The following is a 27,529-nucleotide window of genomic DNA, read 5'->3' on the forward strand; positions in this document are numbered from 1 at the left end:
ACTTTGCTAGCTCATCGAGAGGAGAGTAGATGTTGGTATTTGGTCTGGGTGGGCCAAGATTGTCACAGGAGCATGATGTTTTGGGGGTGACCCTAGGGTGCCACCCAGAAATGGGCATTTCATTTATACCTGATTTTTTTTTATTGTCTTCTAATTTTGCCAAAATTAATACTTCCAATCATTTCTCATTGTACTTATTTTTGTATAAGGGAGTAATTTATTAGCATATCTTTGAAGCATATATATTTTGTCTATATGTTTCTTGAGGTATGGACATCTAATAATTCCTGCATATTCTAACTTGGGTCTCATGTATGTCATGAAAATTATATTAAGCCTTTCTCCATCCATGTGTATGTGCTTGTGTGAGAAAATGAGTGAGATGGTGAGTGCGTGAATTTAAAACAGTGACCGAATAGATAAAAGAAGAGCTAGTGATGGGGGTATGTAATTTTCTCCTTGCTTGGTGTGCATTTTTATGTATATCTGTTTATATTTTGTTTTGTGTATATAAAAGGTAAATGTACATTCTAAGACAGTCTAAGAAAGAAGAGGCTATATAATGTTTCCCAATGAAATCTGTGTCATATTACTTTCTTTTACGGTTTTTCTCCCCCAGCACTGCAGACTTGCTGAGTTTAGCATGGATTCCTGGGTCATTTGTGCTTCTTTTGAATACCTTGTTGGTTCAGATAACTTTTTATATCTAAAGAATGTACAAATATTTTTTATGGACTTTTGCTTTCCCTTGTAGTACTTTAATCAAGATTCTTGTTACTTTTTATATGATTCTGAAGCTTAGGTTTGATGATTTTTGCAGTAGGTCTATTGGAAAATATTTTAGAAAATGGCATGATGCAGCATTATATGGTAAAAGTAAGGGCTTGTGATATATTTTAAGAAGCATGGAATGGTCCCCAGTGTGCACCAGCTTTGCATAGTATCAATGTTATTTTGCACAATTAGCCTTTGGGGAAGACTAGGCAAAATTTCAGGGTGTTAGAAATGAACTTTCTGAACACAGTATTTTCAAGCATAAAGTGCATTTAGCTGGAAATCCCCCATCCCCCATAATAGCTAGAAACTGCCAACATTTATAACTATATGGTTTAATATTTTTTGGTAAATTAATTTTATTTTGCCATTTTGTCGTGAAGGGCTTTTCTTCAAAACATTATTTGCAAAAGTAGTGTTACTGAACATGAGACAATCTTGAAGCAAGATCATCATTCTTAGCAGATTTTATACTCCATATTAATTTATTTTGAGGCATGCTTGAATTCTTAATAAGAAATAGCCACTCTTTTTGCAAGATATTCATATACAGTACTGTTCAATATTCTTAGGTATAGAATAAGGAAAATGTTGTGTGTGGATACTGGGAAGCTGTGTGTGTACATATTAAATATAAAAATACAGTATACAGAAATGCAGCTGGCTTTCTCAGTTTATGGTTAACATAGATAGATAACTATTCTTGTCGAAAGATCTTAACGACAACAATTATGGAGATACACTGTATGTACAAGTACTAATAAGACATCCAAATAAGATGGACTGTGTAATTTTGCTTAAGAAGAGTAACACACCTCTGCATAATTTATATACAGAACTCCCTCAAAAATCTAGATGTCTATATTAAAAAAAAAAAAATCTACCCACTGGATCTCTGCTCTGAAATTTGGATTTGTTCAGTTAAAAATCCAGATTTTGCTGGAATATGTGGTGAAATCTGGATCGTCAGTTTATGTTAAATAACTGAACGTCAGTTTTATATGACAACTCCATGGTGCACATGGCAAAAATAATTTTACTTTCTAATACCGTATTATGAAAATATGTTCCCTGATCACAAACAAATTTACAACAAAAATGTTTATGTAGCTTACTTTGATTGTGGTGTAGAGGGAAAATCTCACAATGACATCACTGATTTACGAGCGCAGATGGATGAAATACTCCATCCAGGTTGCCCAGGCCAGACGGGTGGCGGGAGTTGCTGCAGATATGTATACTGATTTATTTCAGTATCATTGATTTGTTTTTCAGTTTTTTGCAGTTATGTTATGCAATAGTGTGTAATTTGCAAAATTTTGTAATTAAACATGCAGAACATAGATACACACAAATCCATTCATATCGCTAATATATGCATAATACTGCATTCTTTGGACAATAAAAGATACTGCTTTTCCTATCTGTACAGTATTCACATGATGTACATAACTATCTACATGTTTCTGCAATTGTTACGAATCACTAAACAATTATGGTGAGTGTGATAATCCCGTGACCATTAATCAAAGGTCAGCTTATCCCCCACATTTTGCACTAAGATGTAACAATACACACTGAATGTATTTTGTTGTTTATTTTTAATGTTTTACTGTTGGTTTTTTCAAGTTCAATGATGCATTGGGTTAATAATGTTATCTGTATCACAGAATGTGTAGAACATTGGTATGCAGAAATATTTGAGTAATATGCACACCACAGTATATTATTAAAACACTAAAACATGCTGTATTTGCTGTTATCACTCTGTATTCACATGTTATTTATAACTACTGTGCACGTTTATGCACTGTTGTGAACCAATTAAAACAAAATAGTGGATATTTTCTAATAAGTCATCTTCAACTGAAAATACTGTACCTATCTCTGCAAGATAAATATTTGTTGATGCAATCTTCCACCTGAGTATCCATGAAAATGTTGTACTATACTTGCATCTTAAATTTTCTTTATATTTTTGAGAAAGTAGTGTGATATAAACAAAAAATTCCACAAAAACCGAGAAAAGTCCGCAAAGCTTCTTACCATATGCAAAATTTTCCTTATGATATTTAAATGAATCAATTACTGTACTTAAATCATAAGTGCTGTGTAGAAAATTAAGAAGATTCATTGTTTTTCCAATGAAGCTTCTTTAGGAATAACAAGGACTGGATACATAGTGGATCTTCTGTAGCACCAGCCAGCAGTGTACCAGTGGACAAACAGCATGTCAAACAAACAAAATTATTGTCACTAAAGAGGCTTATTGCCAACCAACAGTTGGGTGATTGAGTAAGTAGTTTGGCAAGTGCAAAGATTGCTTCATTCAGATGAAAATATTTAGAAATAGCAGTAAAAGCAAGTTTTATACATCTAGGTTTTATTATATTAATATTAACTTATTTGAAATTCTTTGACAAATACCACACCTGGATGACAAGTGCGGCATTCAGTTACAGAACCATTCGGTAGCCAAATTGTCTTTTTAAACAATTCCTCTCTGTTTACCCTGTGCAATGAACGAATAATTGTATGAATAATAATTATATTTTGCATTAAGATTGAAGAATCGTTTATTTTGTAAAAATTTCGGTAAATGTTCCATCATTTTTACTGTTAATGATAAGAGGAAAGCATTTGCAGTATTATGTATTGCAGTATAAGCAGCTCTTAACTTACAAACAGGATACATTGCAAAAAGGCATTCTTAAGTCAGCTCCTTGTAACTTTGAACTCAATTCCCATAGGCACAATGCTATAATTGGGGATGTGTTCCTGGGTCAGAAAATATAAACTTATAAAACTTCTATTTTTGGGACAAATAATATTAAAAAATGCTGTCATTTGTTTACCTCGATTATTTAGTTACCCTGTTTGCCTGATTTAATACTTTATGAAGAGTGAAGGTTTACTACAGGTGGTGATGGTAAGAGGTGATGATTTATGGGTTCTGCAGCACCACCAACATAACTTATCTTATCAGCCAATATTAAGGCAGTTTTTCTCAATAAACAACTGATTTGGTGCATATCTTGAGCATTAGTAGCATTATAATTTCACAGTATCTGTGGTGTAGTGGTAAGACACTCGCCTGGCGTTCCGCGAGTGCTTTGTCATGGGTTCGTATCCGGGCCGGGGTGGATTTACTGGGCGCAAATCCTTAACTGTAGCCTCTGTTTAATGCAACAGTATAATGTGTACTTGGTTGTAACAACGATTCTTCGCGGCGGGGATCGTATTCCAGGGGCCTGCCTGAAATGCTATGCGTACTAGTGGCTGTACAAGACTGTAACAACTCTTGTATATATCTCAAAAAAAAAAAAAAAATAATGTGGAGACTTCAGAATTTGATCATATACAACAGAGGCATAAGAGGTTAAAATGAAAATTTGGGAGACCATTGTAAGTCGGGGGACCCTAACAAACGTAGGAAATATATGGTATGAAAGTAATGTTATGATATGATGCTGTATAGTACAGTATCCACTGTCATTGCCATTTCTAAAAATGTAATGTAATCAGTAAAGATGTTTCTTTGCACATGTATCAGCTAACCCACTCACTGAATGATTGGTTGGTGATGAACCTCTGTAGCAGCAATTGTTGTTAGTCTGTGTTGTTGTTTCCCTCCGTCACACCACTGGCTGACCCGCTCTGTAATCACTCCCTGCTGTTCCGGAAAAAGTCACTTTGGAAAATGTGGAATAAATTGAGATGCCAGCTCTTTACAGTACTTCAGTATTTTGCCATCACTTCTTCATTCTATTCCGTGCCTTGGAGTTATATACTATTACAACTGTTGAATGTTTTATGTTGATTTGTATTCCTTATATTAATTTGTTTTTCTGTTTTCAAAATTTACTAATTTGATTTTTTAAACACTAAATCTTTTTTTATAAGTGTAGTGTTAATGTTAAATACTTTCATCTTAATACTCTAGCACATGTTCATTGTCTTAAATTTGAGTTTAGTTACCTTGTGAGTTAACTAGATTCTTACAAAATATTAATATGGTGTCTGTACAATTAAGGCCCATGTAGAATAGCTTTTCAGTTATTTTGATCATATATTTTGTAAGTAATGTTCTGTACTGCGCAGTTAAATTTATGATAATCTCCTTTAAAGAAGTACTTAATGTTATGTTTAATGAGGATAACCTTTTTTCTTCAGAATACTTCCAACAAACTAGAGCTAGCCCTTGATGAAGATTCTATTTTCTACAAGCTTGGCAGTTCTGGACTCATCTCCTTCTCAGATTTTATCTTTCTGCTTACTGTCCTGTCAAGTAAGTGGAAAATACACTAATCTATTGGAAGGTCTTTTGTAATTGTATCTGGCTCCTGCTCCCAGTAGTGTGAGATGGTCACATATGCCTGGCGAATTGAGTTGATATTGGTCCTGAAATGCCATTGCATAAGCTCTAGGAAGCCACTGACTGGCCCCCATAATGGTAAGTTTTATTACACTTAAACTATTCTTCTACATACTGTATAATCAAATCCACAGGAGCTGTGATGAGGGTTCGAAACTATGCGCAGGGTATTCCCAGATGCACGCTCTAGTCGACTAGAGCATGCATCTGGGAACACCCAGCGCATAGCTTCAAACCCTAACCCCTTGGCTCCTGTGGATTTGTTCGATATATCACAATAATGTGATTTCTCTGTGTATACTGTATAAAAGTAAAATTTATTTGCACCCTAACAATCTGTATTTTGTTGATTTTCCTTTAGCTTTGATGATATAAAGTGTTTCCTGTAGCATTTTCTTCACCCTTAATATGAAAGGTATGTAAATATTTACTGGTAATAATTTATTAGGTAAAAGAGAGAGACCCCAGAGAGTGGTGTGGGGTGAAAATGAGAGGGAAAGGATTCCAGGAATCAGAAAATCTATCTTTCAGATTAAATAAATTCCACTTTCAGTGAAGGGATTCATTTAATGATTTGTTTGTTCAAGGAGAGTGTTTGGTTGTACAGGTACATGTTGTATGCCTCCACTAAACATAATAAACCTAAACATAAGTGTTGCAGGCTGCTCTAGATACTTCTATGGGTTACAATAATAGGTTTTCAAGCATTTTTACAGAATTTTTTGATTGCAGCTACCATGTTGAATAAACTGCTGCTCTTTATTCCAGCATCTCGTCGTCACTTTGAAATAGCTTTTCGTATGTTTGATTTGAATGGTGATGGAGATGTGGATTATGAGGAATTTGATAAAGTTGCAACATTAATTCGCAATCAGACAAGCATTGGAGCACGTCATCGAGATCATGCCAATACTGGAAATACATTTAAAGTTAGTCCTAATGATATGTAAATTAAAATGTGATCAGATATAGTAATTTACTTTGATAGAGCTCATTAATTTGATAAACATGAAATACAATCTTCAGATAAGGATTACTTAATGTATTGTGGATATCAGTTTCCAATTTAAAATAAGAATCGACTGAATATAAACGTTTAAATTTCCATGCATTGCAAACTATAACAATTACATTTTTGGATATTGTTCTTTTAATTTCAGGGTGTGAATTCTGCCCTCAGTACCTACTTCTTTGGCCAGACACTAAGGGAAAAGCTAACTATTGAGAAATTTCTGTTCTTTCAGCAGCAGCTACAACAAGAAATTCTCAGTTTAGAGGTTGGTAGACTTCAGTCTGTGCTTGAATCTGTATATGTACTTCATTTTTGTGCAATCTAACCTCAGATATCCAGACAAGATCTAGGTCAAATCGTGCCCGAATTTTGAATGCTGTGCAGACTTTGAAACACTTATCTTTATATCTACCTATAAACATATTGCATCGCTTTATCAATGTTTTAATTGAGTTTATCCAAAGTGATTTTGCCGAAGAGCCCCAGAGGACAGGCTAGATTCTAAAGATAATTTTTATAATGGAGGAATTCAGTGGTAGTGTGTTTACCATAACAGCAGGAAAGAAGTGGCCAAAACAAATTTATTCAGCAGGGCACGAGGAAAGCTTCGGAAAAGAAATTAAAGACATGAACTGTGTACAAATGAAGACCTAATCCTAGAGCCTGTAAAAACACTTAGATCAGGAGTGTGAGAAAAAACACAAAAGATTTTAAAAGTAATGATTTAATATTCACCACAACCAATAATACTTCTGTAAGATCTTTCCAGTCTCCCTCTCTTCACTTTGATATGGCAAAAATGAAGAGAGGGAGACTGAAAGATCTTACAGAAGTTATCAACAAAATCTGGGCTACTCGGGCAAACAGGTAATTAATTATGAAAAGAAGGCACCAAGCCGGGGATGCTATTGGATTGAGATTTCTCAAGTGTTCTTTATGCATCATTATGACCTGGTAGAGAAAAATTGAAAATATAATTCCAGTACAGATACAGATTATTGACCTTTTTCTGGGGGCAGTAAGTTTCTTGCCTTAGAGAGCAACTGACTTGCTTTGAAGAGTGATTTTCAATTTAAAACAATATTTTTGTTTATCCTGAGAAATGATGTCCAGGGCAAGCCTCTCTCTTGATCAGCTACAATAAAAACATAGTATTTAATATAAATGGTGCACGTGCCAGCTTTCTAGTCATTACAAAGATTTACTTTTTGCCAAACTTTGACAGTCGTCTGAATTTGACAAGTTTTTAAAAAATATCAAAATTTTAGATGGTTTCAACCTTTGGATGACTGGATTTTCAAACTTTGACTGCATGCGGTATTTTTGCCATCACGAGCAAAATAAATAGATTTTGTATGAACATTCAAATAATGAGAATGAAGTGTAATACAGTTTAGTAGACTGTATTATCATTCTTTCTTGGATCAGTAGTAGGAGACAGTGCTTACCTATTAGTTACTATGAGGGAGTGAGATCTAGCTCTTTAACCCTGCCCCCAACCTGTTTATACCTGGCTCACTAATTACCTCTCAACATTAAAATTTTGCCCACCCTCCAGCATGGGTGGGCATCCTGACATGCGGGGTCAGGATGCCACATGGGGTATACAGAGAATGGGAAAACGCTGGTGCTCATTTTAAAACAAGTCTCGTAGTATTCGGATAATAAATGGAATTTTTACAAATTGTTAAATTATTGACACTGTTTGCGTCATGCCGCATACTCCATATTTTGGTTTCATATTGGAATATATGTGATCGGACAGCGAAAGTGTTAAATGGTTAAATGACTTTCCTATGTTTGCTAATTTCCCATGTACCACTGATATACTGTTCACATGAACTTCTGGTGTTAGTGTTGAGATTATGTCTACTCTCAGGTCTTTTTCTCTTATTGTTTCTTGTAATTTCCTTTCCCTTATGGCATAGTTAAATACAAATCTCCTATCTCCCTTTCCCATTTTCATAACTTGGATTGAATTCCAGCAGCCATTTATCTATCCACTCTCCTTATAGCACCCTACAGTCCTCTTCAATTCATACTTTGCACCATCTGCAAACATCGACATGTACAAACTCGCTGCCTCCGTGAGGTCATTTACATAAATTAAAGAGAGCAATGGTCTTATAACAGAGTCCTGTAGAACATAACTTTCCACTCCTCTCCAGCCTTACATATCCTCTCTGACTATGACCCTTTGTTTCCTGTTCATCAAGTACTCCTGTATCTAGTCCAGTGCCTATCTTGTAGCCCCCTTGTCTCCCCATCCTGTGTATTAGTCTTTTGTGAGGAACTGTCTGCCAAAAGCTTTTTGGCAGTCTAAAAAGATGCAGTCTACCCATCCTTCCTTCTCTTGTCTTATTTTGGTGACCCTCTCATACAATTCAATAAAGTTTAAGCCTAATTTTTTTCCTCCGATAGAATAATGCACTTCATTTATATTTATAATATATTTATATAAATATTATTGTGTCCATATTGTGTTTGAGAATATAATGTGATGTGAATTTTTTATTTGTCAGTTTCGTCGAAAAGGTCCAAATGAAGAAGGTTTGATATTAGAAGCCGACTTTGCTGAGCTACTGTTAGCATATGGCGGCTATCCACCAAATAAGAAGGCACGAATGCTGAAAAGGGTAAAAAAAGCATTTAAGGTACTGTAAAATACAAACTTTAATATCATTATATAAAGTATGATAAAAATGTTTGATATAATAAACAGTATTACAAAAGTAATCAGGGTTACAAAAGTGCTGCAATAAGTTTAACCGTTCGTGCCGCATTTTATGACAAGAGCTTTACTAAGACATTAAGGATAGTTAAAGCAAATTTATGCTCATATATAATCCCTAGGCAGCAAGCACTTGATCCAAAACAAAACTTAGTTTTCCAGCAAGTTGAAGTATGGAATGTACTTCAGTAAAGGTTATTAAAAGCTGGAAAAACGCACACTTTCTCTTGGTCAGATATGACTGAGAAGGAATTAATCAATGTTTATCTAAATAAAGTAATGCAGAAGTGCCAAGAGGTTAGGAATACCTTGCAGAGACAATGTATTTCAATCAACAGAGGCTCCCAAATTCTGTATTATTTTATATCACTAATTGAGATACCCAATGGTTTTACACAATTTTTTTTTGTTTGAAGTTATTCACATTCAGTTGGCCCCCTTAGGTATGATCCAGTCTTCTGGACAGGATTGTGACAGTCGCAGTACTGACATTGCATGATCATAAAAGATGTTAGGGGGTCATAGTATGAATTCTCCCTTGGGATCACATGAGATTGCCATATGAGTCCTGTAACTAACTGTACACTTCATGTAGAGAAAATTTTTATGGTATAATTGCATGACTGGATAATGATGCAGAATCAATTTTAAAATCTCGATCCAACTGCGTGTGTTTGTGCATGTGTATACATTTACCAGTGTATTCTTTGTTTATTTACATGGTCTTTCAGACTTGTAAAAAGTGTATGGAAAAATTATCAGTGACTTCAGTTGGGGGTTCACACCTTTGCTCTGTATGGTCACTTCAGTCAGTGTTGTTTCCGGTAGCAGAAGGTTGCTAGTCTATGGGTTTGAACCCAACTGTAAGGTCATTAAATATTTTTACCTGCACAATCGTTCATGTACTGTACGTACTCGTATATCCATATGAAGACTTACATTTTCAGGGCGAAACCTCTCAAGGCATTAGCCGTGATGACTACTTGAACTTCTTCCACTTTCTGAATAACATCAATGATGTGGATACAGCCTTGACGTTCTACCATATTGCTGGAGCTTCTATTGATCCAGGTAGATAATTGAATGTGTCCTATTTGCTTATATAAATATCTTTTATGCACATTTTTTTTGTGAATTTCTTTACTAGTAATAAGTTCTATTGCAGCATTGGGGGATTTTGCTTGCCAAGCATTTGCTTCTGTTCCATACATGTTTTCAGTACAAGGCACTGTGTGTTTTGCAGAAGCCAGATCACTAAGTAGAGTTTTTAAAAATAAGTTTCAAGTTCATGTTCAAGTGAACTTAATAATAGAATGTAGTTTATGTGTGGGTCAGATTCCCCATATGGCTGCCTTCCTCAAGGAAGAGGAATTTGGCTTGGGAACAAGGTGTCAAAATCGTTTAACAACTAGAGCTTGTTCAGAGCTCTGACTCTTACTCTCTTTAAGAGATACTGAACCAGATTTTTTGGGAAGTATGCTGACTATTTTTCTGTATAAAATAAGAGTTTCCAACAGTGGGTGATTTGTTATATATTTATATGTACTGTATATAGAAGAGTTCTTACATTTTTGCAAAGCCACTAACACGCATAGCATTTTAGGCAGATCCTTAACCTTAATTTTCCCTGGAAAACAACTTACCAAATTGTTTAACAACCAGGTACCCATTCACTGCTGGGTGAACAGTGTACAGTTAAGAGATGGCATGTCATTCCTCCAATATGTTCCAGTTTCCAGAACAACCTCTTATGTGAAACTGTCGAAAGCATGACATTTACTTGGACCTTACATTTTTAGGTCCAGGTAAATGCATTCAACCTAACCATCTCTTTCCTGTAAAATCTCTGTGGCTCTATCCTAGGAACTAAGTAGATTTATTACACAGGATCTTCCTGATTGAAAATCATACTATCTGTCTGTCTGTTATATAATTTCTCTCCAGGTATTCTACCCATTTGGTTTAATGATTTTTTCTAATATTTTGTCTGTTACACTTGTCAACGATACAGGTCTGTAATTAAGACGGTAGTCGTTGACCAGACCACACACTAGAAGGTGGAGGGACAATCGACTTGAGAATGGTTTAGGACGGACCGAAACGTCGTCGTCCTTTCACCTTCTAGTGTGTGGTCTTGTCAACATTCTTTAGCCACGTTATTGTGACTCATCGCCAGCATAAGAGGGTAGTCGCTGCTGGAACTTTTGTAGAGGAACTATGTTAGCCTTTTTCTATATATCTGCCAAAGGAAAATCATTAAATATGTGATTGGAGCAATCTTAAGAGAGTTACCATTCATACTTAACATTTCCTATGCTCTATGGGCTGATTTCACTGAGCAAAATTATAATTTCAACCTTTTATAAGAAAGGGAACTACCAAGAGAACTTGTGTGTAAAGAGAATTAACCACATCTAGCATATTTCCCATGCCCAAACCTTAAAATCTCATTTTCAAAGGAAAAATGGCACATGTTTTAGTGAACAAAAATCTCTGCCACTGAAAATAAAAAAGAATCATAGAATTTGGCTTTAAATATGCTTGGTGGCTTTTCCAAGGCCCCAACTATTTCTTGCAATGTTGCCTCCATCTGTGAACTCAGTCCCAACATCTTAAGCAAATCTACATTCCCTGCTTTAGCGAACTCTTGTTCGTCAAATCGGGTGAGTAAATCTAGCATGGAAAGTGTGTTCCAACTGGAGATTCCCCAAGTTGAGGTTTGTTGAATCTAAATTTCCTCTGTATTCAGATACAGTATACTGTACTGAACTTTTTTCCCTAGTACCTTATTTGGCTCTTCAGGCATACTGTATTTGAAAAGATCCTTGTTACACAGTTGCCTGAATATCAACATGCATGACTGTTCATGAGTCCTGCCTTTGATACAGTAGAATCTTATCTCAGAGAACAAGCAAATGCTATAGCTTAGATAAGACCATGATGAGCAGAGAAAGTCATGGAGCTAATGAAGTAGCTATCAGTTATTACTGTACAATAACAGTGATCCAGATATCTAATGTATTTTAGGATATACAGTAGAACCTCGAGTGATGACCGCCTCAATTGGCGAGCATTTTGGGTAATGAGCACCCAGATCGCCGATAATTCGTCTCGTATGGCGAGCGCTCGTTTGAGTAATGACAACGCCACATGGTGGGGTCGCACTGCTTCTTGCACATTCTCGGACACCTCCGACGATGCAAATAATTTTTTTTTTATTTTTGTATTTAAAGATGCTAATGATGTTGGGATATAAATGGGTGACTGCTGTGATGTTGCAAAGCATTGACTTTTATGTAGAAAGAAGAAATGATTTTTTTTTTGTAAAAAACAACAAATGTCAAAAAGATTCGTTCGGTGTTTGTCGGGTAGGCTGCTCCATTGAGACAAAAATGAAAAATACAAAACAAATGGAACACATTTGAAACAAAGAAAGATTGTCATTATGGAGCATCCTACCCGACAAACACTGAACGAACCTTTATGGCATTTGTCCGTTTTTCAAATTGTTTTATTTTTTTTATTTTTTTTTTTTTTTTTTTTTTTTTTTTTTTAAGAAACATGGAGCAGCCTACCTGCTGAGCACCGAACAAACCTTTTTGACCTTTGTTCTGTTTTAAAAAAAATTATTTTTATTTTATTAAAACATGGAGCAGCCTACCTGCCGAACACTGAACGAACCTTTTGCTATAAAAAAATGGGGAAAAAATTGAACAAATTTGAAGAAAGAAAAATATAAAGGTTTGTTCAGTGTATGTATGGTAGGCTGCTCCATTATTTGAAACATCGAATATCATATTTATATTTTTCGGTGTAGAACGGATTAATTTGATTTCCATTATTGTCGATGGGGAAATTTATTTTGTATGATGTCCGTTTCACGTGACGAGCACGGCGCCGGAACAGATTAAATTCATTATTCGAGGTTCCACTGTACCTCCATAAAAGTAGTATTTGAGTAGTTGTAAAGGCAAGATTTATAAAGTTGGTGCTTCTGCACAGATCTTTTGCAAAGCCAGTGAAGAATAAGAAGAGTTCATGACTCATTTTGTAACCATGGAAAATTCCAAAGGGTGAAGGATTTTATATCTTATCCATGGTTCATTCACCTTTATTGAGGTGTGTTGACTGCTGTCATTCAGAAAGCCAATTTTTTTATGTTACAATATGTCTAGATGGCTTAGTATTGTACTATCTACTTTCAGATTTGACTAATGTTTATTAAGTTGTCTCATCCCATCCTAGTTTAAATAAATGGAAATTTGTATAATTCTTTTAAAGTGTCATAAGTACAGTATTATAAATTTATAAGCAAGATGAATAGCATGTCTCTTCAAAAGAAGTCACAATGTAACTAAAATTAATACATTTTTCAGCCACTCTGAAACATGTAGCCAAGACTGTAGCACATGTTGATCTCTCGGACCATGTTGTCAACGTTGTCTTCACGCTTTTTGATGATAACAGTAAGTACATTAATTGACAGTACTGTAATTAATTGACAGTACTGTACTGTAATTTAATTGACATTACTGTAATTTGAAACTTTTGAATGAAGATGAATAAAGAAAAATGTTTCACATCTAAATATGTTTGCTATTGTGTATCATAGGTCCTAAAGATGCGTGTTTCAACTTTGAAGCAGTTTACAAAAAAAGTTGCAATCAAAATTGTTACATATAATCACTTCCTAGATCTGCTACCAAGGACGGCAAATACAAAAACTTGTAAAACGGATGCAAACTTAAACTGATACATCATACAGTATTATATGACCCAAAGCTTAAATTGATTAAAATTGAAGCATATAGCAAATTAGCAAAAGCATTTGTAAAGTGCAAGTATATATATATAAAATAAATGCCCCTTAAAAACTTAAAATAATATTAGCCTGTGAAACTGCTGACAGGTTATAAAGTTCAAAATTAATATATATTACTATTGTAAAGCATGTGTATCTTACAGCTACCATGTCATTTGGCCTTAGTGACATATATGAGCTATAGTCTGTTACGAGGTTTCCACATATTACCCCAGTTTGTTCAGCTGAACAGTATTTTGACACTTAGCACTGAGCTTGCTTCAATGACTTTAGCAAGTTCTTTCACAGATTAATTAATCCAAGTGAAAACAAATTTGTTGCCAGTTGTGCAAGAAGTGATCTATGCTAAACCCACACTTCAGACAAGAGAAGATTATGATGTTTTGATCCATTCTGAACAATTATGAAGTTAAACATGGTCTTGGATTAACAAAAACATTGTATATTTTCTATAATGTGTAATTACCCAAGTGTAGTCATAGGACGAGAACTACGCTCGTGGTGTCCCATCTTCCCAGCACACTGTCATGTAACGCTTTGATACTATTAACGGCTTTGGCCTCCAGCACCTTCTCACCTAACTTGTTCCAGTCGTCTACCACTCTGTTTGCGAAAGTGAATTTTCTTATATTTCTTGGGCGGCTTGGTTTAGTTAGTTTAAATCTTTGACCTCTTGTGCTTGAAGTTTCAGGTCTCAGGAATTCTTCCCAATCCGTTTTAGTATGGATGTTGATAAGTGTCCTAATGTGACTAAAAATTTTATGGGCACCTACTGTCTGTATAATTTGGAGTCCTATATTTTGTACTGATTCTAGGGGAGCCGGTCGGCCGAGCGGACAGCACACTGGACTTGTGATCCTGTGGTCCCGGGTTCGATCCCGGGCGCCGGCGAGAAACAATGGGCAGAGTTTCTTTCACCCTATGCCCCTGTTACCTAGCAGTAAAATAGGTACCTGGGTGTTAGTCAGCTGTCACGGGCTGCTTCCTGGGGGTGGAGGCCTGGTCGAGGACCGGGCCGCGGGGACACTAAAAAGCCCCGAAATCATCTCAAGATAACCTCAAGATAGGTTCTTTTGACCCCCCCTTGATATAAATTTTGGGTGCTAAAGTTATAATGTGTGATTGTTTATGGTTAACAGTGCTGTAACAATTCGTTTCTGCATTACAGTATTGTACTTAAATTTGTACCGTCAGGTTAAAACAAATTTGAATTATGGTAATTATTGTTTTTTATGTGGAGCTTGCTCTTGGCTATTAACTTAATATTTATTCATACTATATATTTCAGACAAATGTGCTTTAGTACCATACAGTGTAATGTATTACTATAAATATTTGTTGCTTTCCTGGTTGCAGTTTTGGGACGTTATTGCTGGAATTATTAGTTTGCATCTTGTCTGTAGTAACTCGTTAACTTTATCTAGCCATTGATGTTCACAAGATGGCGACACACACTATTGGACGAGTCTTAACATGGTTGTCCAGTACTAGGCTGATAGTAAATATTTATTGTTTTAGAACTGTGGTGTGAAAAGAGCAGTGAAAAATTAATGATGCAAGCTTAAAATATAGAATGAAGAAAGTGGTAGCAAAAATAAAAGGTGAAGACTTTCTAATTTAGGAAATTAGAGACAATAGACAGTGGCATATTAAGAGAATTTGCAGTACTGTACAGTAATAATGAAAGGTAGAGAGGTTTGAGAAGGTGTTTGCAAAGGGTGAGAGATTGTGGTAGAAAAAATGGTGTCAAAATGTAGGTTTCTAAATGTAAGAATTGTTGGAGAAGACTACTTGTCATGCTGTACAATGACAAATTGGGTACTGGATATAACAGTATAGGTAATTTCAACTCTTCATATAAAAGAAACTACTTTAATCATTTAAGATTTTACTTTATGAAACTACAGCTTCAGAATTCAAATAATTATTTCCATTTTTATATCTTATCTAGTGTACTGTATTAACATGTTTAAGATATTGGATCTGTATAATTTTTGTTGTTTTACTATCAACCTAATAACCATTTACTATTTATCCACACAGACGATGGTCAGCTCAGCAATCGGGAGTTTGTTGCTGTAATGAAAAACAGATTGCAACGTGGGTTAGAAAAACCCAAAGATACAGGATTTGTGAAACTTATTGTATCCATGTTTAAATGTGCTGGAGAGACAAAACCTGTTCTTTTGGATATATGAGGAAAGGTTCGTGTGCGGGATGCAGATTTGAAGGAAGAGTGGAAGAGACACTGTGAAGGGTGTAACTGCAGAGGCAAAGGGAACAACAATGAACATGCTCATGAAGGAACAAACCAAGAAGATAAAAAAGAATAATGTTGTATGTAAAGGAAGTACTATATGAAAATAGACACCTGTATGTGCTGGTGCAATATTAATTATATAGAGAGAAGTAAAGGCTAACAATAGAGTAAAATGGAGTGTGAAAAACTGTTCCTGTGAATGTTTTTTAAAAGTAAGTGCAAGTTTCTTACTTATACAGTAGAGTTCTGTTAAAGAGATAAATCTAATTTTTTTGTTTAACTTGTTCAATTATCTAGGTAAAGATGCACATAGTTCATATTTAATCATTTTGAAGAAAGAACAGAGGCATTTTGCTGACAATTACATTAAATTTGTTGTACAGTATTTTATGTCGTTATTGATGAAGGCTTAATACTTAAAAGATGTTCATGATAAGAATGTTAAACATGGAATTTAGTTTAACATACAGTACATATTGATTCTGTAGACAGAAGGTCAGACTAGCCACGACCTTCTTTTTTTAAATTATTGCATTTTGTTCTTATTGTTCTGATATTGTGTATTTGTTTCCTCCATATAATTTATTTATCCCATTTTGCAACAGATTTTTCATTATAAATCACATGGTATTAACACCAAATTTCTGAAATAGTATAAGATACGGATTTGAATAATAAAAAATAAATTTCGACTGCCCATAAAACCATTTGGCTGGATATTAGAATCTCTTTTTCCTTTAACATATTGTCACTAGCTACAGTTGTTCAAGATAATTTTCATGTAATTCACTCTAAACAGTCATTACTGAATTATCAACTTCTGTTTTAATCTTGTTTCATATTGACCCCTTTCAGTTACTTTCCTTTTCCTGCTTTCCAGTATTTTACTAGCATATTCTTACTCTTTTGTAATGTAAGAGTTTCTGTTTCACGTATTTGTTGCTAAGAAACATTATAAAAATAGAAAATCTGCAGTTGGTACAGACATTAAAAGTAGAAATACCTTACAAGTTGTAAAGATTGATATACAGTATTGTTGTATAAAATTATATCAAAATAAACATTAATTATTACAGTTATATATGCGCTATAACTAGATTGTGACACATTAACATAAAGGTATTAAATGGTTGAGGATAGGAGCACTGTTGGGCTTGTTTTGTTTTCCATGTCCAAGAGTGAAGCTGTCTGCACAGTCACTATACATTACTGATGAACCCAAATGATACTTAAACCTATTAAACAACTAATGCACACACCATCGTGTATGCAAATTATTGTAAAATAAATTAGACTACTATAGTTTTGGAAAATCTACTTGGTTTTGGATAAAATAATGATACAGTATGCAAATTTTTTAAATTGATATTGGAATGAAGTAAACTATGTAATAAATATTTTCTTGACATAAAAATGTGTAATAAGCCTTGGCAGACTTCTTGTATTTATTTATACAAGCGAGTGACTGCTGTCTAATGTAATAATGACACTTGAATTTGCCACACTATTTTTGCCAATTAATATTCTTCCCAGTTATTAAATAGTAATTATAATAGGTAGAAGTGAACCTTTTCATGCATGTAGTTCTCTTTCCTAATCATAACTTAGCATTTGAATTATTGTATTTGAACATGAATTTTTGTTTTCATATTAGCAACAAAGGTTCGAGTTTACTTTTATGAAGACTATAATAAGTGTTGATAGAAAATAATATATAAGATTAAAATAGTGTTCCAGGATTTACAAGTTCAAGTTGCCATTCTGTTTAAAGCTGATGGGTTACTTCCATAACTTGGAGCACACTAGTAAATAGAATCATATTTCATAGTAACTATACAATGGTAGAAACTTCAAAAGAAGTCATATGAGATTGAAAAAGTTAATAGATATTGCAGTAAATATGAATTAGTATCAATGTGATAAACTGCTCCAGGTAGGCATGTGCTTTTTAGTGAAAACCTTTTCGTTTGTTTTTAAATGTGTAGGTATGGTGTTATTGTTCATGTTCACTTGTAAATACAGTTTTGTGTGAATTTGCAGAGTACTGTATATAATACATCTATAAACTAAATTAATGTAATTTATAATTAATGACATACCCACTGACTCTCTTATCCTTTTAGTGTGAGTTTGTTAGCTGTAAGATCCCTAGTCTGGCAAATTAACATTACCAAATATGCTACACAAATTTTGGATCATCCAATTTAGCAGCTTGAAAACACTCTGTGCACATGTATTATAATAATAATAATAATAATATAATTAGCAGTATACAGCAACAGGACGCTCACATGATAGATTATTGAGACTTACCCACGTATTGTTTTTGTAAAGCTTGCAGGATGTACAATGTATCAGACAAGTCCAAAGCTGAAATTTATATAAATAATCATGTACCAAATGCAGAGTATTTAGAAACTAAAGAAGCCCTTGGAAATTCAAAAAGTATTCTAGGTGCTTATCAAAACTGAAATGGCTGTTCCTTTCACAGATAACAAATGTGCAAAAATGAAAAATGGCTGTAGGAAACAGATATGGTACTTAATAATGTGGAGTCATCCTCAGACCCCCCTCCCCTCCCCTCCAGTATCTAAAGTTATGTCTCCAACAAATGGATCGGATGGCATATTTTATGTTTGAGATTTATCAAATGCTGGAGAGTACCAGGAAAATGCCAATAAAAGTTAAACAAATTTGTTTAATAAATTATTTGCCTATTATTAGTAGCTGGGAGTAATGAATAATGTAAAGTCCTTGCACGTGGCCTCTGAGGTAGAACTCTAATACCTTTGTGCAATTAGGTCAGAACTAGTAATTCCAATCTAGGAAATAGGCTGACAGACTTGCTTTGTTGTCACAGTTAATCAAACCATAATGGCTAACCAAAATGTGTATTTAAACTTCTGGAGTTAGCACTGTCATTCACCTGCCACATATTTTCCTTAGAGGCACAGACCTCTCGAGGTGTCAAGAATACATTAAGACTATTTTAGCATGCCATGAACATGCCTTTGTCAAGGTTAACAGACCTATGCTCCTCATGGAAAATGATCATGCCCCCCACCAACCTGCAGGGGATGGGGCACCAATCAACTTTTCATACAAAAACTAGTAGGGTAAGGCTTAAGAAGTGGTTGGGCACCATTCCTTTTCCCTGTCCCATCCCAAATCCTTATCCAGCCCCTTCCAAGTGCTATAAAGTCATAATGGCTTGGTGCTTTCCCCTGATAATTAAAAAATTAAGATGAGCTATGGGAAGGCAGAGCCTTAAGCCTGATAAGTCTGAAGGTTTTTTTCCTGTGCTCATTTATATCAAAAAATAAACCCTTCAAATCCTTGGACAAATCCAATGCTATGTTCAGGAATATATTCCAGCGTAATGTATGTTGAAAATTTGACCATGATGCCTTTTTTTTTTTTTTTCCTACTTGTGGGGAGTTGACCACTTGCTACCTAGCTCACAGAATAAATTGTGGCAGACATCACCCAGCATTTTCTTAGTTCTGTTGTCATTATAAGTTGGAACAACCTATCTTTCACCATAAATTCAAGGCAAACCTTCCTTCATCTGAGGCAAGGTGTCCAATAAAAGGTCTGGCATTCTTTTTAACTATCACATATGCTTTGCATTGTTTATATGGCACCCTCAATTCAACCTACATCCTGTTTCCCATTTTGCAAATGTTTTAATACCTTCACACAAGTCTCCTCGCCAGGGGAAATTCTATTCCGTGTCCCTACCCAGTCTTTTTTTTTTTTTCAGTCATCTAGACAGCTGTTCAAGCATTCACATTTATTCCTACCTCACCTCCTCTAGCCCTTCTGTTATGTTCATGGTAATGCCTCCTGTTCCCACATCTCTCAGTAACCCAATTACTGGTACGGATATCTTTGGGCTTCATTTCGACACCCAGATTTCTTCTTAACCTGTTACTCTTGGCCTTCCTCCTATACACAGTACAAACCCCTCCCAACATTTACCTCTATCTAAAATAAGTGACAACATTGAAGACACACGCTCTTCCCCTCATGCCCCCACCTTCCAGCCAGAAGAAGAAACCTGATTCCTCATCTTTAACACTACTTTTCTTACTACTTTGTAATTGCTCTCACCCCCATGGGATAAAATTTTCATCAAACCAGTCTTGGAATATGAGTTTATCTCAGCACAATTTTTAGGCTTATAAATCATAGGGAGAAATTTGGTTCTTAAATGCTCTTGAAGATGACTTTCATATTGACCTACAATAGACACAGATGTGTTCCAGTTGCTTTGTCATCTAACACACAGGAGCAAGGCCAGCACTATAGGCAGGTTTTTTAACATATATAAGCACACAGTACAAAGACTATTTTTTTTTCCATCAACAGGCCTCGGGGAAGACAAAAGTCTCATGCGCTGCCTGGAAACGAGGTGACTTGGGAGGAGTCAACAACCCTCTCAAACCAGCTTTCTCTGGTGGGGTATGGGAAGATGCAAGGCGACCCCAGGGGAAGGTAATCCTGGCCACTGTAAAAGTAAAATGGAACACTAGGGTACATACAAAATGAGTGGCATAAACAGTCAAGAAGCATTGATAAAAACAAAGCAATTACTCCCCCTGGCAGCACTAGTGTTACAGGGAAAGCCAGCACCACTTAGCTGAAAGTGAACATCTGTTACAGAGGCAATGGATATTGAGCAGGTGATACCAGGAGGAAGAGTGAGGATGACAGGCTGAGACTCCTAGGTCACCTGGGATGCTGTCTGGTGGCAGCTGGGCACATAAAGGTTTGGGTGTTTAAGTCTGTTGCAATACATAATTGTTTGTCTTATTTACCTACGAGTGCCAAATTTCTTTACATCAGTCACTTGATTTGTTTCCCTTATACAGTACTTTGTTTTCTTGGATATTGATTTTGGGTTGAACTGATCCCCCAAGCTTTTCTTTGTCTCATAGAATGAGTCAGAATCTAGTACTACTTTCCTTCTGGTAGGTTCAAGTAGCTATTGAGGGGGGTTCTTACCAGAAAGGACTCTGGGAAGAGTCACAGAAATAGGTACGAGGTGTGAGGGTTTGAAGGAGGTATAATTGATGATTTTTGGTGTTACTGCTTGGGGTGACATTTAATTTTGTTGGTAGCAGGTGGAAGCATTTACTATTTTCAAGGTCATTAGAGTTTGACTATTATTACACAATTTCAAAATATTTTTCTAGACACCTATGATAAAGTTGCATATTGCATCGTTGGGCCCATTTCTTTGGAGTCTCCACTATCATCCTTAACTCTTGCACTGCTAAGCATGAGGGGCCAGGGAGCAAAAAACCAGCGTTGAATGTAATGAAACCCCATTTTCTGGGTGAGTCCCGGAGGCTCCCCGGAGCTCCCCCAGAAAATATTTGAATTATGTAAAAATTACTTAAAAATGTTAAACAAATCTCCAACTCATTGGCTTTAGCGTCGTGAAACTTTCATCAAAATATTTTCAGAAATTGATTTTAGATGAATTAAAAAAAAAAAGAATGTTCTGTTGATAAGGAGAACAGCTCCTATTAACTGAAACTGATGGATAATGCAGTAATAAAGAGATGCAAGCACATGTCTGATGCACAAAGAAGAAAAATAGTAATAAAAATTGTCCACAAAGTGGATATGCAGCTGGTACTATTTATCAGAGATCTTAACCACTTTCAGTTGCACCTGGGGACCATTCAGGCTTGTTCGTATTTGTGTTGCTCACTTGGCCCCAAAAAATGAGGTGATTTGATAAAATAACTATGCCCAAGATTAACATCAAAGTGCTGCCAGGAGGATAGGCAAATATCCTCAGCTACCATCATCTTTTGTATGGTCGTGATGGTCGAGTGGTTAAGGTCTCCTGTACACCAGTTGCAAAGTGCTCCTGGCAGTATGGGTTCAAGTCACTTCTGGAGTGTGGAGTTTTCAGTTATATATATACAGTAGTAGTAGTAGTAGTAGGCATCCATTAGTCTCAGGAGACTATGGAGTTGCGCTCTGGTGTCGGCCTGGTCTAGAGTGGCCTCACCAGGGCGCAAAGCCAGGGTAGGTTGATTCGGGGGAGAAGCTGTTACCCAGGCAGCAGGTCCCCCCTCTCCACGGCGCTGAAAGTCTCCAATGGAAAGGCATACGCCAATACGATTGGTTCCAGCGCCGTCGCAGGAACTGTGAGTTCCGGGGATGACCTTGAAGTTGGTGAAGAAGGGCACAGGGATCTCCAATCCTGGAGACCGCCATGGTCGGGGCCGGAGAAGAACCACCCCATCAAGGGTATGAACGACCCCAGCCTCTTGAAGCAGAGCCTGGGCCGCACGACCCTCGGGAGGTGGACGTCTCGGTCCCGCACAGTATGTATGTGTATGTATATATATATATATATATATATCTAACCTACCTAACCTACCTTTTTTGGCTACCTAACCTAACCAAACCTATAAAGATAGGTTAGGTTAGGTTAGGTAGGGTAGGTTAGGTTAGGTAGGGTTGGTTAGGTTCGGTCATATATCTTCGTTAATTTTAACAATTTTAACTCCAATAAAAAAAAATTGACCTCATACATAATGAAATGGGTAGCTTTATCATTTCATAAGAAAAAAATTAGGGAAAATATATTAATTCAGGAAAACTTGGCATATTAGGCAAATCGGGCCTTGCATAGTATAGTAGGCCGAGAAGTGCATTCTGGCTACTAGGTACGATATATATATATATATATATATATATATATGTCGTACCTAGTAGCCAGAACGCACTTCTCAGCCTACTATGCAAGGCCCGATTTGTCTAATAAGCCAAGTTTTCATGAATTAATTGTTTTTCGACTACCTAACCTACCTAACCTAACCTAACCTAACTTTTTTGGCTACCTAACCTAACCTAACCTATAAAGATAGGTTAGGTTAAGTTAGGTTGGGTTGGTTAGGTTCGGTCATATATCTACGTTAATTTTAACTCCAATAAAAAAAATTGACCTCATACATCATGAAATGAGTAGCTTTATCATTATATAAGACACAAATTAGAGAAAATATATTAATTCATGAAAACTTGGCTTATTAGGCAAATCGGGCCTTGCATAGTAGGCCGAGAAGTGAGTTCTGGCTACTAGGTACGACATATATATATATATATATATATATATATATATATATATATATATATATATATATATATATATATATATATGTCGTACCTAGTAGCCAGAACTCACTTCTCAGCCTACTATTCAAGGCCCGATTTGCCTAATAAGCCAAGTTTTCCTGAATTAATATATTTACTATAATTTTTTTCTTATGAAATGATAAAGCAACCCTTTTCTCTATGTATGAGGTCAATTTTTTTTTATTGGAGTTAAAATTAACGTAGATATATGACCGAACCTAACCAACCCTACCTAACCTAACCTAACCTATATTTATAGGTAAGGTTAGGTTAGGTAGCCAAAAAAAGCTAGGTTAGGTTAGGTTAGGTAGGTTAGGTAGACGAAAAAACATTAATTCATGAAAACTTGGCTTATTAGGCAAATCGGGCCTTGAATAGTAGGCTGAGAAGTGCGTTCTGGCTATTAGGTACGACATATATATATATATATATATATATATATATATATATATATATATATATATATATATGTATGTATGTTGTTCCTAGTAGCCAGAAGGTCGTACACGGCCTAATATGCAAGGCCCGATTTGCCTAATAAGTTAAGTTTTCCTGAATTTAAATATTTTTATCATATTTTTCTTGTTATGATAAATCTGATATATATATATATATATATATATATATATATATATATATATATATATATATATATGTCGTACCTAATAGCCAGAACACACTTCTCAGCCTACTATGCAAGGCCCGATTTGCCTAATAAGCCAAGTTTTCATGAATTATTATATTTTCTCAAATTTTCTTCTTATGAAATGATAAAGCTACTCATTTCATTATATATGAGGTCAATTTTTTTTTATTGGAGTTAAAATTAACATAAATATATGACCAAACCTAACCAACCCTACCTAACCTAACCTAACCTATCTTAATAGGTTAGGTTAGGTAGCCAAAAAAGTTAGGTTAGGTTAGGTTAGGTAGATTAGGTAGTCTAAAAACAATTAATTCAAGAAAACTTGGCTTATTAGGCAAATCGAGCCTTGCATAGTAGGCTGACAAATGCGTTCTGGCTACTAGGTACGACATATATATATATATATATATATATATATATATATATATATATATATATATATATATATATATATATATATATATATATATATATATATATATGTGTGTGTGTGTGTGTGTGTAGTACTCGGCCTACTATGCTAGGCCCAATTTGCCTAATAAGCAAAGTTTTTCTGAATTTATATATTTTTCCACATTTTTTCTTATGAAATGATAAATCTGTGCATTTCATTATGTATAAGTTAATTTGTTTAAATTTGAGTTAAAACTAACGTAGATATATGACTGAACCTAACCAACCCTACGTAACCTAACCTAACCTACACTAACATAACTAAGTCAATAATTTATGTTCTTAACATAATATGATAATAATATTTCAAATAAACCAATTGAAAAGAATATTTTGAAAATAAAGAAAATGATTACGCCTATTAGGCAAATCGGCCTTTGCATAGTAGTCCTAGAAGTGTGTTCTGGCTACTAGGTATGACATATATATATATATATATATATATATATATATATATATATGTCGTACCTAGTAGCCAGAACTCACTTCTCAGCCTACTATACATGGCCCGATTTGCCTAATAAGCAAAGTTTTCCTGAATTAATATATTTTTTCTAAATTTTTTCTTATGAAATGATAAAGCTACCCATTTCATTACGTATGAGTTCAATTTTTTTTCATTGGAGTTAAAATTAACGTAGATATATGACCGAACCTAACCAACCCTACCTAACCTAACCTAACCTATCTCTATAAGTTAGGTTGGGTTATGTAGCCGAAAAAGTTAGGTTAGGTTAGGTTAGGTAGGTTCGGCAGCCGAAAAACAATTAATTCATGAAAACTTGGCTTATTAGGCAAATCGGGCCTTGCATAGTAGGCTGAGAAGTGAGTTCTGGCTACTAGGTACGACATATATATATATATATATATATATATATATATATAAACTTCAGTGTTGCAGAACTGGATGGCACTGCCACCCACAGGGAATCAGCCAAATCCCATAAGTACAGAGAACTGGATCACCGCTACAATTTTGTCCCGATTGCTTCTGAGACACTCGGCGCCTGGGGTAAGAGTGCCACCAGTTTTTTTTTTTTTTAAAGAACTGGATTCTAGGATAATTGAAACAACAAGAGACCCTAGAGCTGCCTGCTTCCTTTTCCAGCAGCTCAGTGTGGCAATACAGAGGAGAAGTGCACACTGCATTCAGGGTTTCTGCTCGCCATCTGAGGAACTGGAGGAACTCGACAACTTATGACAATCATCTTTGTACCCTATATGTAACATCTTTTTTGTAACAAAGTTTAAATAAAACAAATATATATGAATACATACACAAGAATGGGTGTGGTAGGAGAAGAAAATATTAATGTTCAGTGAGAATCAATAAGGTCTTCTCTGAATACTCTTTATTTTATTTTCTGAGGCTATGGGTCCCTATAATTTCACCAGAGGTGGTACTCTTCACACTTTTATTTATATACATTTATATATATATATATATATATATATATATATATATATATATATATATATATATATATATATATATATATATATATATATATATATATATATATATATATTCAGTGGCGCCTCGATAAATGAGTTTAATTCGTTTTGGCACCGATCTCCTCATGTGGAAAACTCGTCTTGCGAAATAACAACAAAACTGTCGAAGGAGTTGTCCAAGAACCAGTTGGAACGATTGAACCAGCGGGAACGCTCGTTAATCAAGTGAAAGCTCGTCATTCGAGACATTTTCTATGAGTAGGTTGCTTGTTACTCGAAATGCTCGTAACTGGAGCCACTCGTCACGTGAGGTTCCACTGTGTATATATATATATATATATATATATATATATATATATATATATATATATATATATATATATACAGTAGTAGTTTATTTTCAAGTTTAATTAGAGTTATATATATATATAGCTTACCTTCGTTTACGATTCTAATCCGTTCCCAGAGATGCGTCGTACACCAAAAAATCGTAAATCGAAACAAATTTTCCCAAAAGAAATAATGTAAATTGAATTAATCCATTCCCCACACCCAAAACTATTAACTTAATTCTTAAGCTGCACAGAACATCATATAATGTGGGACATAGAACTCGGTTTTTAAAATTTGCTGAAATGCTTTCAGATGTTTTGTGCGTAATTTACTAGGCAAATTCTCCAACTTTGTCTAAATGATACCAACGTAACTTGAAAAACAATAAAAAATAGTTATAAGGTTGAATATTTAAAACTTCAGATTTTGAAATCAGCTGCAAAAATATAAAATATCACCAATTGTTCATTTGGTGTTATTATGCTCTCAGAATAGCATATGATCTTCATTTTCATATATTTAGAATATAGATTTTCAGTATAGTTTATTGTAAAAAAAAATCTTCAATATGGCATTTGAAATATGCACAAATTTAAACAACAAAAATTTATAACCCCAAACGTTTAGAGCTTATGAAAAATCAATTCTATAGGGATTATAGAACAGACAACTGTGCACACTATATTTAAAAATGGTGAGAATCGGTCAGAAACTAGATTTTTGGATATCGAAGTAGGTTGAAATTCTAGTTATAGATATAACTGAAGTTGAAGTTATCGATAATGAATAAGGCAGTTCTAATTCATGAATTTACTTCTACGTTTTAATAAACATTGTTTGACATTCGTACTCGAATATGTGAAAGTTGTAGGTCAATATGTGTTGAAACGAAATCAAGAAAAAATACCCCCCCCTCATAAAAAATATAGGGATAATTAAAATAATTATAATAATTTAGGGGATATATTTAGGGGTATACTTTATATAAGTGAAAAAAAAACTAATTTTGTCCCTAATCATCAAAACAACCTAAAGAGACAAAGAAAATAGAGTTTGAAATTTGTGAAAAAATCAGCCAAAATAATTCTAAGTCCCAAATTCTGCAAGTTATGACTGATTTATTTGTTGACACATTTCAATCTATTTTCACATAGTTAGGAATGGGTATGCATTCTCCAGGATAAAAAGTTTACAACAAAATCAGATAATAAACAAAGGTGAAAAATAAAAAAAATAAAAAAAAAAAATCCTTTAAAAAAATATTTTTTTGATATTGATGAAAGTAACAGATATTAACATTGGGCAATGTATTTATATGATATATAATAAAATAGAGCATTATAACAAAATTATTCATTATTATTTGTTATTATGTATTACTCAGCAGTGCTATAAAGGCACCAGCTGCATATCCACTTTGTGGACACTTCTTACTACTACAGTATTCTTCTTCTTCTTCTTTGTGTGTCGGACAGGTGCCTGCATCTCGTTATTACTGTATTCA

General features: G+C 34.8%; 1 protein-coding gene across 10 annotated transcripts in view; it reads left to right on the forward strand.

Annotated features, from left to right (window-relative positions):
- Window positions 1–20,774, forward strand: part of MICU1 (Mitochondrial calcium uptake 1) — a 68,435-nt gene extending 47,661 nt beyond the window's left edge. For 8 of the 10 annotated variants that reach the window (XM_045752218.2, XM_069315872.1, XM_045752217.2 and 5 more), the window contains 7 exons: window positions 4,948–5,062; window positions 5,918–6,078; window positions 6,310–6,426; window positions 8,684–8,815; window positions 9,840–9,963; window positions 13,269–13,358; window positions 15,758–18,671. In XM_045752218.2, coding sequence (XP_045608174.1) covers window positions 4,948–5,062; window positions 5,918–6,078; window positions 6,310–6,426; window positions 8,684–8,815; window positions 9,840–9,963; window positions 13,269–13,358; window positions 15,758–15,912 — 894 coding nt within the window. In that variant the 3' untranslated portion in view covers window positions 15,913–18,671. Of the gene's footprint in view, window positions 1–4,947; window positions 5,063–5,917; window positions 6,079–6,309; window positions 6,427–8,683; window positions 8,816–9,839; window positions 9,964–13,268; window positions 13,359–15,757; window positions 18,672–20,345 lie in introns of those variants that run through there. The other 2 variants (XR_011225253.1, XR_011225254.1) reach the window with 2 other exon arrangements.
- Window positions 20,775–27,529: the final 6,755 nt, after the last annotated feature.

Source organism: Procambarus clarkii, chromosome 82, assembly GCF_040958095.1.
Source record: "Procambarus clarkii isolate CNS0578487 chromosome 82, FALCON_Pclarkii_2.0, whole genome shotgun sequence".
Classification (NCBI taxonomy): Eukaryota; Metazoa; Arthropoda; class Malacostraca; order Decapoda; family Cambaridae; genus Procambarus; species Procambarus clarkii.